This window comes from Epinephelus lanceolatus, chromosome 10 (assembly GCF_041903045.1).
Source record: "Epinephelus lanceolatus isolate andai-2023 chromosome 10, ASM4190304v1, whole genome shotgun sequence".
Taxonomy (NCBI): domain Eukaryota; kingdom Metazoa; phylum Chordata; class Actinopteri; order Perciformes; family Serranidae; genus Epinephelus; species Epinephelus lanceolatus.
Window position 1 is genome coordinate 36,453,180 of NC_135743.1, and position 21,052 is coordinate 36,474,231.

Below are 21,052 nucleotides of genomic sequence, written 5' to 3' on the forward strand. Positions count from 1 at the left end.
TAAACACCTTTTTATTTATTCTGTTATCTGCCATTTTAATCAAGCTGTTCCACAGTCAGATCCTTTCACGTTTCTTTGTACTGATCCTTCAAGGCAACTCGACAGATATGCAGTCCCCTGAGCATTTATCTGTATCTTAATGACACAGATAATTAGCCATACAGAATTAAACATACAAACATCACAACACCTAGGTCAAAAGTCACAGGTAATTTCGTGACCCCAGGATGTTTCCATTTTCCTCCCAAGGCGGGGCACAGGCCTCACTCTGAAGCTACATCTCTGTTCATCCCAGCAACTGATCCGTTTGCAACTGGACCTCCAGTGCACAAGGCTAATAATTGTCAAATCTATATGGGCCCACTGGACATAATAGCCAAAGGGTTCTATGCCTCAGCAGCCTGCAGGCCTGTATATCCAATCCTCCGTACATCATTCCTCTGTACTGGCCCCTAATTCTCAGGCAGGATAAGCACTAAGGCTGTAGCTTTTGTTTTGGATTGGATTTGTTAGTTTGTGTTTTTGTATTAGTCACTGGAGAGATGAAAGTATTTCTCCCAGTAGTGCTTGTTGGGGGCAGGCTTTATTAGTAATCCATGGGACATTTCTCGGGAAGTCCTGAACTTCATGTTTGCCTTATATTACAAAAACAAAGAAAAGTTTCAACAACAAAATGTTGCCAGTGATTTTTGAAATCTAAATGTTCTGGGGACCCATTCTCATCTTTGTGCATCCCACCATTTGGTTCTCCTCCAACCATTGTAAAACAATGTACTACATTCCCCAGCTTTCTACCACAGCCAAAATGTTCATGAGAAATACAGGGTGGACAGTGAGTCTCCACCTTCACCGCCGTCTTTTTCTTTTTATCTCTGTACAGCTCATTCCTGCTCATCCCTCCAAACTCAGTCCAGTATTTAGAAGACTTTGTTTTCTCACTCTTACTGACATGCTGTGAGATTTTATTTTGATTCCATGTTGTATATCTGATGAGCCATTGGTCTGTCATGACTCTGCGTGTGTATATATATTTGAGTAATTCCACTCCCTGTGTAGTGTGTCCCAGAGGAAGCTCTCCCTCTGACATGAGGAGATTAATTTAATTATCATGTTGATGAGAGCTGAGCAGCTAGAATCTCATATTTGTTTTTCTATATAAATCTTTTTAAACATGCCAATGTGTTAGCAGTTTAAAAAATATGTTGGTTTTTTTTTCCTCTCCATCAAATCCTTGGCCTTGAAACTATAATAAAGGGTCTGAAACCATGCGTTGCAACCCTGTTTGGGCAGCAGAACTGTTTCTGGTTGGTCTCCACATGACAAAAGTGTTGGTATGTTTTAATGACCCTGGGCCACATTGTGACAACAGATTTATTCAATCGAGATCCCAGTCTTAACAAGTTCACCAGCCCATGTTGTACTATGATGTCAGTTACAGAATGAGGTCTCTCACTGTGGCTGATGTCTTTTATTTTGACCACTCTTCAAGTTAAATTGAAATGATAGCAAAAAATTGTCTGATTTAACCACACAGTGTAGTATACACTTTAATTTTTTTTTTTTTTTTTTTTTTGGTGTCTAAGTGACTGTTGAAATGTCCCATAAAAAGTTCCACAAGTTCAGTAGTATTTGGTAGGACACTTTAAATACATCCAGACCAATACTTCAAGTGAACATGTGACACAAGTATGAGTGTTATCAAATATGCAACACTGTGAACACTCCTTAATACCATTTCAACAACTCATGTAGACCTTCAGTGCATTCCATAGTGATATCTTACTCTGATTTAGCAGTACTCTAATGCACAGAGACAAAGGTACCCAGGTAGGAGAACTGTATTTGTTAAAGTATTTAATATTGTAAAACACAGAGTTATAAATAAAGGATTCATAAGGGGCTCTAAAATATATTTGCCCAGCCTCTCAGACAAGAATAAGTTACTTGTTTAACTATCTGTAATCTAATATCATAAGAGTAGCAACGGCAGACAGGACTGTTTTAAACACCGGGCACTATAAATTCACCAAACAAATCAAAACATCCAGATTCTGAGTTTCTTTTGACCATCATCCTCTGTGCATGGCTGTGAGTCCACAGCACAGTTAGGTCTTTTCTATTATTGGAATTTAGCAACCTTTGATCTGCAGCTTCCCATAACCTGAACTTTAACACCCCATAAGGCTTTCGTTCTCTCTTGTGTTTCCACTGTGTTTAACAGAAAAGAATGTCTTGTATTGTATATTATATACATTAATGAAAAGGCAACACCTGGACAATTATTTTCACAAGCTATTTGAGTGGCGAGTACACAAAAGCAATGGAATAAGCATAGGTAATTGTGATTCTCTTTTGCATTTACATGTAATGATTTAGAAATTAATTAGGAGAGCTGCACTCACAGTAAGTATTCGACAGAATGGACCATAGAGTGAATGAGCCTGGCACCTGACCAGCTCCCACCCACTAAACAGATTTCTAGTGCTGGGTGCATCCCTTGTGACATGTCAGCTGCCCCAAAAGACGCACTCACCCTCTCTCTGTTCCATACTGTCTTAAGATGGGCAGCCATGAGAAAATCAAGCCATGGACCTGCTCACACTGCAACACAGCTGACCAGAATTTCGGACCTGCAAGAAATTCAACCAACAATTGTTGATTGTGCAGTCAACTAATCAAGTGCTGTGACCCCCTTCAAAGTGTACATCGAAAAACTACTTATCTGGTAGAAATTCATCTGGATTCCAACATTAGTTGGGGATGACAGTTATGTGGGGGGCTAAAACAGGCTGAATCCATACAGTGTCTGCCTGGCTTCACCAGCTCGTAGTTTAATTCAGAAGACAGGGAGGTGCAGGTAAAGAATCAGTAAGCGCTGTGGTCCCATAGGTGCTGCCCTGAGTTCAGCACCACGGACAGCACCTTAGTGTTGTATGACCAGTCCCACAGGAAGAGCACTGGTTAATGACATAGTGATTTTGGCCTGGTGACCACAGTAGGGACTACAGGTCACGTGACACCCTTGGACCCAGAGAGGCGTCTCGCCATATACTGTACATCCATCATGAAGTTATTTCAGAAAAAACTAAGAGAGGATTTTTCTTAGCATCACACTTTGCAAAATACCATTTGAAGTATCAACCTTTTAAATATATGTCCAACATTTGAAAACCACCAAGAGCTGCGTCAAGATGCTATTTTTGTGCCATTGATGTGTGCTGACTGTCAGCCAGGCAGAGCCAGTGAAAGAAACTTATGCACAAGCATTTCCTGCAGCCGCTCTGGAATCAGGAAAAACTTTTTAGTGTATGACTATGCTGTGGTGATATGTTTTCTACATTTTCCTGGGCCTCAGTTTCATTACACAATCTACCACTTTGTGGTTAGGGGTAGCTGTATAGGGTTAACCCATGCTGCATTTGTTCTTTAGCGGGAGAGCTTGTGGTTTCATTGTAGTGAACCAAAACTCTCTGTAGTGAAGTGTTACATTGCACTATGCATTGCATTGTCAAACCAGTGGAGACATCAATTGCATTCATGTTGTCTGAGTTAGACTGCAGTCAGCCTACGGTTGCTGGTAGTTCAGAGGCACTCTAGTTGTGGTCAGGGGATGGGTGACTGAGGTCTCCTCTTGCCTTGTCAGCCTGTGATCAAGAACATACCACCTTTTGTTCTCTTGTAAGTACAGTATGTTTGTTTATTTATTTGTGTTTGAACAAATGTGTTTATGCACAGTATGTGTTTGCCCTCCGGTGGACTGATGTTTTTCTGCTGTTCGCCCAGTGTAAGCTGGGATAGGCTACAATGTCATGACAAGCGGGTAGAAAGACCAGACGTATGTCTTAACATGCAGGTAAAACTATGTGTGTAGTATACTGTATGTGTGCAGCATGTTACAATAGTTTCTCTGTCACATTTCTATAGAAGCCCACGGCAAGCCTTTGTGTTTTTTGTGTTCTTAGACTGAGACATGGTCTCTGTCCTTCCAAGGGTCCTCGACCACTGACTCCTTCATCCCCTCATCATGCGGTTTACAAACCTCTCTCCTCTCAGACAGTACTCCTTTTGTCAGCTCCCTTCATTTGGTGCAAACACTTGCCGCGTCTGCGTCTCCTGGAACGCTCAAGGCCCTGGATGTCTAAGATGCCTTGGTAGAAACCAGAGGGAGAACTATGGAACAGTGTTAGTCAAGCATAAACCTCTTAACGTCTCCTCTGTCAACCACGGACCCACACAATGCCTTCTCTCTGTACCTTCTTCCAGCTCTCAAACCGCTTCTTAGACTTGCAAATCTGGGCTTTGATGTTGCACTGCCTTGCTTCTTTTGTCAGAGAGAGGGAGCCAAGGAGGAGAAGAGCATTGCAGACAGCTGTTAAAGCCACCATAATTCCCTCATGTTACATGGGTTAGCCCTCACTGCCCTGGCAAAGATGCTGTTGTGTCTCTGTTCTCTCTTTAACTTATTTACGCTCATTTTTTTTTTCCACTCACTGCAGTTTCAACTTTGTCTACCTCTGTCTTTTTTTCTCTCCCATAGTCATCCTTTCTAGAGGACAAAGTAATCCATATTCATTTGTTTTGTTGTCTGGGTATAAACCTGTTTCTCATTTGTTAGGTGGCTAGCTAGCTCCCTGGTCCCAAAGTTATTTCACCAGACAAAACAGGCCTCTGTTCCGCAAACCTCTTTTCTCATCTACGCCCATGACATTAAATAAGAGAGGCAGTACAGAGACTTGTCAGAGTTTTTTTTTTAAGACTTTGGTATTTTAAATTGAAATCACATTATTTTCAAATTTCAAAAAAGTTTCAAGCCTCACAGAGTTTCATTAAGATGTAAAGCTTGTTTGGGTGGAATTGATTGGTAATCAACCATCTAAGACCTGCCAGAGCCTCTTTAGGGCTGTTTGGAAACTAGCGTGCAAAGCTACTGGTGTTGTTTATACCTCTATTTCATGTTTCTGAGTTTCACATCTTCTTTTATAGTCTGAGTGAGATGGAATGAAGGAATGGTAATAATGGGTAGAAGACCAACGACCACTGCGGCTTTGTCAGACCGTCTTTGCAGCATCCAGGAACATTGATTAAATCTGCACTGCGGACAGACACTTAATTTGTGTTATGTACACCCAAGCACATTCCTGCTAGAGGACAATAGACGGGTGGTGGTTACAGTGGCAGGAGTGACTCGTTGTGTCTGCAGGAGGACAGGGGTCGGAGGGCGTTTGGTATGTGAGTGAGAGAGACAGAGAAAGAGGGTGATTTTATGTCTGTCCAACTGTATTTGCTTCTCTGTTCATCTACGCTTTACACCCACATTATCACATTATCAACGCAGACACTTGAGTGTTTGCCATCCAAATGAGGTAATGGCTCTGCGTTTACCAGGAAGTTAATAGTCATTGCTTTGGTTATGACTGACTGATGTCTTAGCGTCTTTTACAGGAAACTTTGTTGCTAATGATTTTCTCCCGGGACAGGATTAAGCAATTGACCAGGCAGTAGACATGACATCGTATCCATGATGGAATTTGGTTGGTTGATTGACTCACTGAATATAACTTACAGTTTAGGCGGGCAGTGATTCTTAGAAGTTAACACCATTTCTGAATGTGTCAGTCCCATGTTTGGGTTCTGCATTTAGTTTCCATAGCAACTGGAGAATCTGGGTGATGGGGTTTCAAAAATTTCATGTGGTACTGATTTTGTGATAAGACCATGCAGGGTCCCAGCATGATCTGTGTGGATTTTAACATCATCATTCTGACCCCCTGATATTTGGTTTAGTAGACAGGTGTTCCTTGTTACGTTTAGGTTAGTCACAATTTCAGCAGACTGCCTGATTTGAAAACATATGTCAAAGCCTCATTATGTGCTCAATGATACCTGCAGGCTCTAAGTAATTTAAGTAGCTTGGATTGTGGCAAAGCCAGTAAAACTGGTGGTAATACGGTAATATACAAACCATATCAAACTTCAGCTTTTATTAACACCATGTTTGAACATTACAAGGGAAGTAATCCCTGTGATGATGTGGCCCTGCAGTCTGACTGTGGACATCAGAGCAAAGACAAATGGAGTTGATTCAGTTCAAGCAGGAATGGACAATCCCATTGTCAGGTCAATCAGATGATTCATCACCCTGGAACTGAGATGAATCATCTGTAGCTTAGTTATATTAGTGTATTTAGACAAACATGTCACTTTAGACCTTTATGATGATACAAGGCTGGGATGCACTGTCAAACCAAAAACCATATCAGTAACTTGTAGTCAGTTCATTTCTAAAGAATTGGGTTGAATAATTGTAGGTTGATTATATTAATGAGTGGAAAATATGTTTGACTTAAGCCTTCTATTGATATATCAATACCACTGGTCAAATTACATCCAAAGAATTTGGATGAATGCTTGTATTTTGTTAAAGTCAGAGCTTGTGGCCAGAGTTGTTATTGGAAAAGCAACAGTGCATCATGACCCTGGTCAAATCCTGCTCACTATCAGCATAACAGATAACAGACAATATTACAGTACAGTGCAGTCACAGAAAGAAAATGCTTTGTGTCCATCCAGTTAATCAGTTTAATAACCCCCATGCCGATCACTCTGGTACCAAAGCTGGAGCCTAGTAATGTGTTGGAAGCAAAGTGTCCACCATCAGCCAGCCATAATCGCAATCTCTCCCTGGGGAAATGAGAAGAGTTTGAGATTTCTTTCACACTCAATACCCAACTTGGCTTCATCATACTTTGATGGGATGGTTGGTCGTAGACAAAAGATACTCAACTCAGCGCCAGTGTCTGAGGGGGAATGTCAAAAAGATTTATTTGGAAATTAGATAAAATTTAATTAGCATCTGAGATTACAAGCTGGTTTTGCTCAAAGTGTTATTTTTCACAGTAGAGTGTGAGAATCAGAGTTGAGTGAGTTGATAAAGATATAGATGATACAATTCACATATTTATCAAAGCAGTGTCTGACTCTCTATTGGCTTTTTTAAAAAAAAAAAAACAGATAATTTACTCTTTCATACTTATACATACCACTTATTTCAATCCAGTTTTGTTTGTCACCTTGGCATGCTGGCCCTGTCAAACCATTATACAGTACAGGCAGCTTTAGGCTTTACTCTGATGTAAAGCCCTTGGGGGGTATTTCATCATTTTGGTTCTTGAGGTTAGAGTTCTTCGAATTGGAAAGCAGATGTGAATATGGTTTCTTAACATGCCTGGGGGCACCACAACCAAAATGAAAAACATGAACTCATACAGTATTTAAGTTTCAAAAGTGTGTGCAATAACCAGTTTAAATTTTCATCAGTTTCCTCTCTCCTCTGTCATCTCCTCACCTACAGTATACCCAATATTAACAGTCTACTCAAAATGATACTTAGAATAAAATCATTAGCTTCTACATCAGGTTAAAATGATAGGTTGACCATTTTCTTCTTCTTATCTTAAAACAATACTGACATGCCCATATACTGGCTTTAAAGAATCCTCCTCCTAAAGCAATCAATATCTCTTCAGTCAACATGTAAGCATTCAAGTACTGTTTTAAGATAGACTAAAAAGAATATTTCACTCCCAAATGACCAGTTGTATATCAGTTGCTCACCCTGTGTCATGTTGAATTTGTGAAGAAAACTGTTTTTCTCGCATTCCTCTGGTGAACAAAGAATACAATATGATGAATTGAGGAGGCCTGTGTTTAACGACAGCCTAAGTATATCAAAACATCTCTTCACAAACTCTCACATAAGTCGTGCAGTATTATCCAAGTCTCATTTATCCAGTCGTATGTTCAGTACTTCTCAAACAGACGGCCCTTTCCGATGGGCACTTGACCTGAAAGCTAAACTTATTTATTCTTTCTTCAAAGCCAGACTACACTGACAAAAATAGTAATTTTACCTCACTGAACATGGGAGCTGCTGGTCTACCACTGCCTCGATTGGTAGTTTTTGGAGTTATTGTGTGACTTTAGAGAATCCAAATGTACTCTTTAAAACACAGAGGTCAAACGATAACACAAACAAACTAACTGATTGATGCAGCGGTAGACCAGCAGGTCCCATGTTCAGCGAGGTAAAATGACTGTTTTTGCCAATGGAGTCTGGCTTTTAATAGAGCTTAGATAAGGTTCACTTTTAGTTCAGTTCCCTGCTGATAGGGCTGTCTGTTTGGGAGGTACTGAGCGCATGCCTGGATGACACACTGTATATACTGCACCAGCTGCCTTAAAGTTTGTTAACAGATGTTTAAATATAGTTTTGCTGTTGTTAAGTGTGGACCCCTATAACTTCAATTCATCAGTCATTTTCTCAGTTTTTTGATTCTTCGTCCACTGGAGGCATGCGAGAAAAACAACGTGTTTTTTTTTTTTTTTTTTTAATGAATTCAACATAATTCAGGATGAGTATTTGATAAACAAATGGTCATTTGGGGGGTGAAGTATTACATTAAAAAATGTGAACCTATAATTTAATTAAACTAGATTCTGATTCAGATTAAGCCTTATCTTCCTACAAAGCTATTTCTATTGGTGAAGTATTCCAGTCAGTTGAATATTAGTGTAAGGCCTGGATGAATCCATGTGCATAAAAGCACCACATGTGGCTGGCTGGGTTTTCTCAGTGTCACAACAGTTGGATAAGTCACAGAGAGGCAAAACAGCTTCTTATTTTTCATTCTTGTTGTCCTACGTGTCCAGTTCATCTGTGTCACTGCTGGGTTTTTTTTTTTTTTTTTTTTCTTCCACTGCCTGAGTCAGAGCAGTGATGAATTAAAACAAGAGCGGCAGTCGCTGTTTGAAGTTTGAGGAGAGACATTATTATGACTTCTCCCTTAGAGGTCAAGTTGAGCCACAGCGAGAGGGGGAGGAGCAGAGGGGTTAAAGGAGAGAGAAGTGTTGAAATAACAAATCAGTCCTTGCAGATGGTGCTGAGGGACAGCAGAGTGGGTTCACCACCACAATATTTTGACCATTATTAACACCAATGCAGTGCCACTCACAATCTTTAAGACAGGCTGATAAAACAAAAAAGTTCAAGAAGATTTGGAAGTTAAATTCAAATTAAAAGTTTACACCTTATACAGTGCCAGGTCACTTGAAGAGAGAGTGAGAGCGTAATGGCAGAAAATCCCACATTACAGTTATTTTCACTGTGATCTTAACTGGTCTTGATTATAATGTTAGTGCTGGTTAAGGGAATCATCTAGTAGTTCTCCACCCTCAGGCTCAACCTTAACCTCTGCCACCTGGCTGTTTACACCACTCTGCCACTTTCCCTGTGAGCAAGTCCGCTGAGCAGGAGATCTGAGAAATTATGTCATTTCCACTCAGCTGACAGGGAGAAGGGATGATCTTGAAGAAAGTGAATTCAGGCTTTGATTAAGAATGTTATTGTAAAGAAATCTGCCTTCAAACAGCGAGGAAAGACTACAGCGGAGAGAAACACAGAAGGTCCTGACCAGGGTCCCCTGTGCTCTTTGACCTCAGGAGTAATTTGTTTTTCTTTAGTCAGATTGGCTAAATGTTCGGCACATTGAGGCAACGAGCTAAAGTGTAAATCTTCAAAAACGTTTTTCAGTGTTACACTCTGGTCAAAATTCCTCTGGGAGTGTATTGAACCCCCCTACCCCACCTCACCCTTTCGTCTCCCCTGTCTCTCTAGACTCTCTCTCTCTCACATACATTCTTTGTCTTTCTCATGTTCTCTGTCCTCCCTTTCTAACTGTTGCGAGTTTGAAGTTGTGTTGGCAGCTGGGCTGACACAGAGAGTTCAGTCAGGTGGAAGGTCGGCCATGCTGCCTCAGGAGGGGAGAAGGCTTTAGATCTCTGTACGTATTTATGATTCTGCTCCTGTATTGTGACCATAATCTCATGACAACACTCACATTGTTTGACAAATGAGTTTCCTTGTCATGTAGCACTCTGTGATGCTCTGTGTATGACCTCACTGTTGCACAGATGTGCTGTATGCATGGATGGACATTTGACCAGCCCACATGCCTTTTGTGCTGTGTGCATGGATTTACATGGAGGGGGCAGGTAGCAAAGGCTGCAGCAATATGTACTTCGCAGGGCTCAGCGCTAAATTTTAATCTTAATCTGCTTCACCTTTGTGAACACATGCAGCACCGTTATGTGCAGTGTTGTCACATGCAGTGTGGTCTGGATTCAGTTCTGACTGTAACAGTAATATCTGAATATTATTAATGCACCAAATATTATACATTTAGCACGTTTTGCTGCTTGCTGTCCCTATTTTTCCAAATGTTAAAATGCGGGTACCACTATTGGCAACCAAAGGCCAAGAATTGGTTGCCTGCTTTTCAGAGTAGTTGCCAGTGACAACCTGGCAACCATTACTGTTGTGCCCTGCTTCATGAAACCTAAGTTAGAGTTTTGCCCTCCCTAATACTGTGTAATGGAGAAAGCATCTAAAACACTCGTCTGTGGACTGTCTGCAGATACAGATGTAGTGATCTTAGAAATCATGTTTTTTTTTTTTTTTTTACATATTTTAGCCCCTCTGCCATGTTGTGGCCCACAGTACAAGGAATTATGTGGAAAATGGTCGGAAAATTGCCACCATTGTAAAGTAGTTTGGATGTCAAATGGTAGGACAACGTCTGTTTATTGCTGTCCTCCCAAGTCTGTGTGTTTACACCCAGCCACACACATGGATGTGCTCCACGTTGAAGTGATGGATAATATGAAGCTGAAAAGGTTGAGAGCCAAACTATCTGACTCTTATTTAGACGTGTGGAGAACAGAGCCTTCCACATCCAACCGCACAAGTACACACACACACATGCAGCCATAATGAGCTTCCACATCAGCTGTTTTCCACCAGCCAGTTTATTGTGTGCGACCTTCCATTTCTACTTCCAACAGCAGCAGGTCTGTTCAGCACCAGTAAACAGGAACTTTGTTGTCTCCCTTTTTCGCCCTACCAAAACCTTCTAAACAAAGAACTTGTTGTTTACTTGCCTTTTGCTCGAGGATAAATAAAGGGCAAGGAGACTAACCTCTGATGTCTGGTGTCTTCTGTCTCTGTTTGTATGTGTGTGTCCTGCTCTGTCCCATCCTGCAGCTGCTGCACATCTGCATCGAGGGATGGGGAAACTGGCGCTGGTCAGAGGCCTTCAGCGTGGACAACGTAGGAACTCTGCTGAGGACCATTCAGTACAAAGGACGCACAGCTTCACTCATCATCAAGGTGGTGCAGCTCAACGGTGTCCAGAAACAGGTACAGTCAGTTTTTACTAAACCCGCTGTCTGTTTTGTTTTTGTTTTGTAGCAAGAAAAAACACACAAAATCTCTTACATACAAACTTGGAGAAATAAGAAAAGAACATTTTGTAGACATTATTGACATACAGACATTTTTAATTCAATTTAAATCTGCTACATTAAATACATGTCTATTTTTCTACTAGATATAATACACAAATGTGACAAGTATTACATTTGGTGTTCTAATAACATGTTTGTTTTGCCAAAAAACAAACAAACAAAAAAAAAACTAAAGGAGCTGTATAAGACATTCAGAGTATTACTGTAACGGCAAACCACTATTTGCTATGCAAAGATATAGTTAAGTAATGGCATCCTGAGCAGTGAAGGAAGTCACACTACCTCCGTTTGTGTTGTAATCCGAGCTTCTCTGTTCTTTGTTGTGGTGAACGGTTCAGCTGAGTCCGCGTGTGTATCCCACTGGCTAGCTAATTGCTGCCACGCTGCACTGCACTCATACGGCAGTTACCGCTGATAACGACATTCTGCTGGTGTGTGTTGGGATGGTGTTGTCACAGAAGTGTAGCGCTGACCCTCCGGTTCCCCCCACATTAACACAGTTATCTCTTTTAGCACCGTTGCCATTGTTAGTACTGTTCACGCTGTTACTGTTAGCTGCCAACCATCGGCTCAGCCACCTCCATGAGACCCATGTGCAGAAAATCCTGACTCAGACTCTGAATCATAGACATGTCTGCGTGTCACATACAGCTTTACACAGAATCTCTACCTTATGGCTTTTTCTGTCTTTATCACTGGATGGCGCTGGCTCATTTGTCATAGACTTGTCATGTATTTCCTGGTAAATAAAAATCATCCTGCATACAAAAAGTTTTACTTTTTAAATTTCTTATACAAGCCTCAAAGTCAACAGATTAATTATAGAACTTTGTATTTATCTTTAGCAATAAACAGAAAGACAGTGTTAACTGTTGTCTGACCAGGAGATTCACAGTACTGGCAACACTTTTAATTGACGAGTGTAGATTTGTGGTTAAGTTAGACCACAGCAATAATCAAGAACCGAAATTTTGAACAAAACCAAGAATAAAGGAATCCATGTAACCCTTAAGAAAATAAGTGGTTCAGAACTACATAGAAAGCATAAACTTGTTTGCATCTTTATGCCTAGCATTTTTACCATTGTTCATTTTTAGATGAACACTTTTTTATCTCCATTTTTTCCCCCATTTGTTTGTTATGATTTAGTAGTTGCTCAGCTAACAACAGACTGTCTTCTGTTTTGTCAGTTTTCATAATCTGTTTTATAGCACTAAAACAAAAGCTTATGAGCTTGAAGCCATCCAAAAACACAATGTGACCCATCAATCCACACAGAAGATCACAGGAAATCATAAACCAAATCATAAACCAGCCGCGTTCCCCTTTTTACACCAAGAACAGCAGTGAATCATGTTTGGATTTTTCCACAAATACAAGGCAGGGTCGGTGTATTCCTGGATATGCAGAGATGCCATCGGATTACAGCGGTGACACTTTGTTATGTAAACAGTGTCAAGTGTCCCATATGTCTCCTTCTCGTCCTCCAGACAAAACAGACTCGGCCGCTCACATTCCTTCCCCCGTCTGTCCCAGACTTTGTTTACATCTTGTTCCCATTGGATCCAATGATAGGGTATGAGTGTTGGTCACATCCAATTCACAACACAAAGCCTCAGAGTGGGACAGCGGCTGCCACTACAGAGGAAGTTGGCTCCCGCCTGCGTGAGCATACCTCATCTTGTGTTTTTTTTTTGGGGGGGGGTCAGAGGTTCATCCTGGAAGTGTCACACACTGCTGTACTGTCCTTCTCTGTCTAGCTCCCCTATGGTCTTTTATTGTGACGGCCTCTTTATCATTTATATTGGCACCTCATGTTGACTGCTGTTAAAAAAAATCCCCCTCGTATAAATCTCCCTCATATAAATACCGTACGCATCTGCACAAACACATGCATTGTGTAATTACACACACACACACACACACACACTGATGGCTGTGGGAGAACACATGTGAAGGCAGGAACATTAGGGCTGCTACTGACAATTACTATCATAATCAATTAATCTGCTGATTATTATTAATCATTGGTTGATCATCTGTAAAATGTAAAAAGTGATCAAATCTTGCACTGCAAAATTTTTTGCAGTGATATTGAGAAAGAGAAAAGCAACAATTCTTCTCATCTTTGTATTTCTCTCCGAAACAGACTCTTTGGCTGTTTTTTTTTTTGTTTGTTTGTTTGTTTGTTTTTTTGCTTTTTGCATATATACCTGTCAACTCAGAATGGAAGATGAAGATGGGCACCCAGGGAAACAAAGTGCATTATGGTTATTGTGTGTGTGTGTGTGTGTGTGTGTGTGTGTGTGTGTGTGTGTACGAATAAGCTAGCTGCTGACGTGAGTGTGTCTGTGAATGGATATAAAGTAATGATTGATGGTGAGATTCCCCTCATTAGGGGCCGAAATCTTTCTCTCCGAGATTATTGCAGAACACTCACAGCCATTCATGTGCAGACATAAACACACACATACACACACATTCACTTGCACACAGAGAGTGGTGGAAGCAATCAGTTCTGAACACACTTAGATTTGTCAGTCCCATATGAGAGCTCCCTGATGACTGTGGCTGCTTTATGTATGTGTGTGTGTGGGCATGCATGCTTGCTTGTGCATGTGTCAGAAATATATACAGAAATAACACATACATAATGCATATGTCCACTCTGTGGTACATGACGCAACACTAAAGGAAACTCTGTGTGCATACTGTCTTTGGAGTGATGGACAGTGACCTTGGAAAGTGAATCAGGCAGTGAGGAAGCAATCAGGCTACATAGTAACCCTTTGATAAAAACATAAGGCAGCTATAGAGGCATCAGGCCCTGGGAATCATTTTAGTAACAGTGAAAGATGAATTTGAAGTTTTCCTGATCCGTGATGTTTGATGTTGGAGTACATTTCCCAGCATCAGTGAGTAGTTGACCAATGATGACTTTCCCTTATATGATCACAGGCAACAGGACATCTCTGTGTTCAAAGCTCAGTGTCTGTTGCCTCCTACAGTACATGAGATGAATTATTTTATTTTAATTGTGGCAATTCTCCCCTGTAACCATCTTCTCTCCAGGTAATAATCTGTGGACGGCAGGTGATGTGCAGCTACCTGACTCAGGACATTGAGCTGAGGGTGGTGCAGCACTACGTGGGGCCCGACAGTCAGACGGTGGTCAGGGAATACTGTGACTGCCTGGAAGCAGGGGCCAAGTTACCATCGTATGTGCTGGAGGATGCTGAGATGACAGAGTTGTGTGTGAGGGCCAGAGGAGATGAAGACTGGTCCCAGGATGTTCAGCTGGAGAGGAGGGAAAAGGGAAACAGCAGCTCTGTGGTACAGGTATAGTAACACAAACAGACTTTGACTGTGGAGTCACTGCACGGCCTTTAAGGTGAATACAGCCACAAGTCAGCCAGTGAAACTGATTTTCTATTTCCTAAAGACTCTTTACCGGTTTAGGCTACATTAGTTATTTTGAATGTCCTTTTTATAAAGATATGTTGGGTATGGATGTCGTGTACAAGACACAGAAGGTGCACACATTGCACACCACTACTCCCAACCGGCTCTCCAGCCCCACACACGTTTGGAGCTGGTGACTGGACCACCAACTGTGGCCGTATCCGCTTCTCCTGGGTGGCCACAGTGGCAGAGCTTCCACACTGCTACTCACAGTTAGAGAACAGATTGAGATCTTTCCCTCAGATAGGCTTACAAAGGCCCTCCAACGCATAACCCAACCATGTTGAGAGGCAGAAAATACAGTTTATGCTCTTTCATAACAACACTAACCAAAGACAGGAAACACTAGCTGATATGTGGGCACAGGGACAGGCTTTGAAGGCACTTTCACACCGCTGGATTAGGGCCAGACGATCACTCCTTCACTCCGTCCCTGCTGTTCTTGCTCCTGCTCTGTATTTTTCTTGTTCCCTGTCTTTGCCTGTCCCTCTCTCTTTGTTTGCTTCCTTTGTAAGTCCCATGCTGTTAACAGCTAGCCATACTACAGCTCCAGCTTCTGTGTGTGGGTCTGAACATCTCTGACTTCACTCCAACCTCCACTGTTATCTCTTCTCCTCAGATCAGCCATTCATTACACATATGGAGGGTTGGCTCCAAATGAGAGCGCTGCCTGGACTAGTAGCTGGGTCCTTAGATCTCTCTATCGCTGTCTGTCTCCTGCTATTTCACTCTCTCGTTTCCTCCCTTTCTTTTACTCTCTCGCCCACACACTGGCTTACTCATCTATCTTGTAGTTGTTAACTCCTCTTCTTTATTTACTTCATCCTCTGGCATTCAGCTTGTCCACCTGTTCCACTCTCTAACTCTCCCCCCTGTCAATGTCTGTCTCTCTTCTCATCTGTCTCCTGCTTATCTGTATCAGTAATCCATCTAAAGTAACTCCTCTACCTCGTATCTCACCTTCCTCCCCCTAACTCTTATTTTCAACATCTTTATTTTTGCCTCTGTCCTTAACTTTTGACAAAGTACAGGAGGTCAACTTGACCTTACCCCAGCGGTGAGTGTTTTTGGAGAATCAGGCCTATAGAGTGTCTGTTTCCCAAAGTTTCACTCCCTCATCCCAACAAGGCTGTTTTGCAAGGCTCATATCAAAACTAAATGTTCACTCTGTCTCTTTGCTCCACTCTGCTGTCCCCACCAGTACATGAAGTCCCCAGTCTGTCATAAACTAGACCACTTGTAATGTGCCTTGGCAACTTGAGGCTTTAATGAGGAGCAAGGAGCGAATGGGACAAACACCAGTGACACATTAAGAGTGCTCAGCCTTCGGTGGGCACATTCTCAGCCTTTAAATCTTGCTAAGATTTTACTGCCTGTAATGGCCCATTATCTGGCACTAACAGTTGTCAGTCGAGTCAGCCATGATATTGTGTTGCAAGGCTTTAGGGAGACTCAACTTTTAACTACTGAAAGAAGCCAAGACACAAAGTTTTTTAGGACAAAACATGATAATGCGTTACTGATGGAGGCCATAAACATTCTGTCATTGAGTGAGAGGCAGTAAAGCCATTGAAGTCATCAGATATCTATTTTTTTGCTTTGTAACCACAAACAAACACAATTGAGTCTCCCCCGAGTGTCCTTGATCAATCTTTTTTCTGTTAACCCTTTGCAATAATGGAAGGATATGAGACATACTGAAAAGTCTACATTTTCCTAAGCACAGCATAATTTCTGTATAAATATGTTTTATGAAAAGATTTTTATTCAACAGTTGGATTTATAAGTATTAAGACTATCAATAACAGCCAGTTTGTCTCTTTTCAGGTGCCATGCTCCAGTGGTTCTTTGCTCTATGTTTGGTGTACACTTATGACAATTGAGGCTGACTCTCACATGCAGCAGAGAGTGGTGAGTATCCCTGCACACACACACTTACATGCACAGTGTTTTTTTCCATATTGTGGCACAAAGTTGGGATTTTTTTCCTGATACTGTATCTGCTGTTACTATATGTATAGATTTCTCTAGCATTTGCAAGTAGGCCTGTCATGGTGATTATGTTATTGAATTATTATACAATACATGGACATGTCCTCAATCAGTTTGCTGACCTTGATATTGCCCCTTGTGTCTACATGCTTGTTTTTTTACATGAGAATGTCACCAACATTTTACCATGATGACAGAATAAACAGCAGGGTTTTACTGACTACTACTTTGGCAGAGCAATTCTCCTTATTTTTTTATCCAACCCTGCTTACTACATGAGTCTAAGGAAAAATTAAAGAGTACTTCAAAGACGACACACCGTAGCTTACCAGTAGCCTTCAGATGTACTTTTGGAGTGGAAGAGACACAGTTTTGATAGTCATTAGCTTGCCAACCCTTAGCAATGAGCCAAAAAGTCCGTCATTTGTAGTTTCACCCTCCAACAAGTTTATCCTCCACTCTGTAAATCCACCAGCAAACCACCCGCCTCCCTGGCCGTCCATTCCTGGCAGCACACTGGCTGGATTATGTAGGTAACTGCGGTGTTGCCAGAGCTTCGCTAAGCTTGTCTATTAGTCACAAGAGGCATCACTAGGTTTTGTTTTTGTTGGACAAATTTAATATTAAGTTTCAAAGTGAGTAATTTTGGGCTACTCCTATAAGGGTAATTTAATTTTATATATACTTTTTTGTATATATTACCAGGTGTTAATTACTTTTTTAATAATATGTTAAATATATGTATATATGTATACATATATATATATATATATATATATATATATTTATTCCAATTTCAGTGTTTGAATATTTTTAAGAATTAAAAGGTCATGGCTCTTTAAAAGGGCGTATTTGCTATTATGCTATTATATTTTATGAGTTGCATAAAATGGTCTCAAAATGACAATAATAACGTTAATCGCATTTATTTCTTGGACAATATGTCATCCAACAAAAGTCGATGTCATGACAGGCCCATTCGCCAGGTAGTGAGATCAGTATGTTATTGATTACTATGGTACACCAAAGCATTACATACACATATACATAAAGCCCTGCAATAATCTGCCGACCTGTCCAGGGTGTACCCCACCTCTCACCCAGTGTCAGCTGGGATAGGCTCTAGCCATTTCACTGATTAACCCAAAATGAGAAAACAGACTTGATAAGGATTCATGGTGCCTGAATTATTGAACATCAGCTAAGTGTTCTTGCCAGTTTAACTTTATACGGTCTGTCTGTTTATGCGGTGTGTCTCACTGACAATTGCTCTGTATGATTCCCCTGTTTCAGGTGGTTTTCAGTCCACTGTTTGTCATGAGGAGCCACTTGCCAGATCCAGTAATCATCCACATAGAGAAAAGGAGTCTAGGAGTGAGAGAGAGCCAGCTGATACATGGCCAGGGCCAGCAGGAGCCCCTGTTAAACACTGAGTCCGACCTCACCCACCACCTCACTTTTCAGGCCAGGTAAAAAACTGTTTAAACTTAGGGACCAATATCTGTCCTATGTTTACAGTATGTTAATATCTGTATGTTCATAAAAATAACTCACCTGGAAGACCAGGCACAAAAAAAACACATGACCCACAATACTTTTACATCTCATGATATACAAACACAACTCGGAATCTGTTCCCAAGACTGAGACAGATCTTCACCTGCCCCTTCATCTTTGGCAGGTCTTCTGTTTCCATTCTCGCTATTTGCTCATGACCAAGATGGTTGCCGATCAGCAGGAAAATTCAATTTAGTTCTTTCAGTCCAGTGTTATATTATGTCATCAGCAACCAGCTCATACTGCTGCAAAGGGCAAAGTCTAACTCTGGTCTTCTGTCATGGGTTTTTTATGCCTCAATTTAGCAAAGACAGAAAGACACTTACTTAAGATTCCCTCACACCACATTCTGATTTCTGTGAGCCAACATGAAGACATGATCCAGGGGAATCCAGGCACATTTCAGGGAAGCAGGAAGCCAGCTTGGCAGCAGCTGAGACACTGCTCCAATTCCAACATGTCAGGTTGGACCATAATTACACCTCATTTAGAAATGGGACCTAACAGAGAGCAGGTTTTTGGCCCCATATTGGCTACATATTTGTTCGTGTCTGTGTGTGGAGGGGATTGTGTGTGTGCGCACACATGTTTGTGTGGGTGGATGTATGCACCCATGTGTCCTTGTATCTATGTGTGGTCTGTGTCTGTGATCGTCTTAGTTGACTGTGTGCCAGTGTAAGTGTGACAGTCGCCACTTCATCATGGGCAGAGCCTGTCACATACATCACTTCTACGCCTGTTTCTCTGTCCCAGTTCATCAGTGTGTGTTCACACTTTCTCATATTGTCCATATCCTCTTTAAGAGACAGCTCTTCACTCGGTCCCTCATGGTAGGCTCGACTCAGATCAATCAATTGTCAGAATGTTTAGTTGCATCAAAGTTTGCCCATAAAAGCAATGCCATGTATCTATAATTCATCTGTAGGATATATAGTCTAATAAAATCACCATGATACCTCATGTGTCACGTCACAGCATAGAAATGGCAAATGCTTCAGTCCAAAGTGTCTTTCAGTAACATGAGTGTTTATATTTCAGTATGGGTGGCCCCAGGGGAAATAGCTACCACATGTACATGCTGTACTGTTGTTGTTCCTACTGTATTTGTTATCTGTACATCTGTAATCTATGTTGTTTTATGTGAATCCATGAAAGAAAAATCACCCCTTTGGTAGCAACTAGTGGTGATCTGAATAAACAGAGTAAACGTTGAGTGTAATTGACTCCCCCTGAGATTTTTTTTTTTTTTTTTTTTTTTTTTTTTTTGCTGTAACTGTTGTGTGTTTAGATATCTGGTCACAAAGTTTGTTTTGATTTCAGCTGCCATCAAGGAACCACAGTGGCCATACAGTGACTGGGAATATATTTGGCCCCTGTTGTTGTAGATAAATCCTTTTTCATGCGCGCAAATGCAAGCTCAGAAACAACTAAGTGTCTTGTCTCTCTGGATTGTAACCACAATGCTCCTTGTGTTTACAATCCGTCCCCTGCCTCTCACCGCACAGACTTACATACCCCCCTGCCTTGTCCCCCCAACTCAATCCATCCTTCATCCCTCTCCATCCTGAAAAACACACACACTACAAGCCACAATTGTAAACGCACCTTCACTCACATACGCATATATAACACATGCACACAATCCCCCCCAACCCCAAACCTCTAGGACGGATCCAATCTTGAATGTTCGCTGGTCAACAGCTCATCTTTCCTTCCTGTAATTACACATAGTTGTGGGCTCTAATGGACGAGGTAGAGAGCAGAGCTGCGGTCTGCGACACAAGAGACACAGACAAGTCTCAACCAGAACAGTTTTGTCCTGCTCTCCTCATATTGGCCACCACATTAGAAAGCTGAGGGTTACAATCAGAAGCCTCTTCCAGTTTCCCCCCTCAGGAACTGCTCTGGATGAAAAGCTTCCTGTCAACACCTTGTCCCTCTCCTCTGTCTTGCCCCAGATCCATAAGCAATAGCCCCTGTGTTTCTTTTATAGCACAATGAGCTATATTAATAAACTACTGCTCTGGGGTAAGGGGGCTGCTTTGCTTTAGCCAAGTGGAACTGGATGCTGCCCAGAGAAAGAGAAGAAGCTGTTACAGTTTGGATTTAGTTCTTTTCTTTTCTTCTTGTTGCAAATCCATAATTGACCAGTGTCTGGGGCTGAGGTATCCAATAGGATTATTTACTGCTGTTTAGCTTTTTCTATGATCTTTGTGAATTAGTGTTTGTAAGGCAAGACTTCATGTCAGGGAGAAAAAGCCAAAACAAAAGGCAGATTCAACCCTCTTTGAGTTTTCAGGGTAAAAGCTGAGTTTAGCTGGAGGTCACTTTAATTGGTCTGAACAGAACAATGAGAATAGTCAGCTGCTGTCAGGAGATGTCTTGTTCTATAGTGGAATAAAAAAGTATGTTTGAATTGTTTCTGGCATGGGATAAGTAAACATGCTTCCAAGCCAGATTTGCTAACAAAATATACAGCATTGGTTCACAGCCATGTGCCTTTATGACCCTAGGAGTATGTAGGTTTTCATTTCAAGCAATCAGTTATCAGACCATCCGCCACAGAGGAGGAGATAATCAAGATAAGTAAAATCAGCTGGTACAGTGCCTGTTTGGCAGGAGGACCTGCGGAGTGTTGGCTAAAGATAGCACATGTTTGAGAATCACTGAGAACTGCGAG

At 41.4% G+C, this 21,052-nt stretch overlaps 1 protein-coding gene across 2 annotated transcripts in view; it reads left to right on the plus strand.

Annotated features, from left to right (window-relative positions):
• vps13b (vacuolar protein sorting 13 homolog B) overlaps positions 1-21,052 on the plus strand; it is a 354,297-nt gene that overhangs the window by 311,499 nt on the left and 21,746 nt on the right. For both annotated transcript variants that reach the window (XM_078171989.1, XM_078171988.1), the window contains 4 exons: positions 11,099-11,254; positions 14,434-14,700; positions 16,651-16,734; positions 18,109-18,284. In XM_078171989.1, the coding sequence (XP_078028115.1) occupies positions 11,099-11,254; positions 14,434-14,700; positions 16,651-16,734; positions 18,109-18,284 (683 nt within the window). The remainder of the gene's footprint in view (positions 1-11,098; positions 11,255-14,433; positions 14,701-16,650; positions 16,735-18,108; positions 18,285-21,052) is intronic.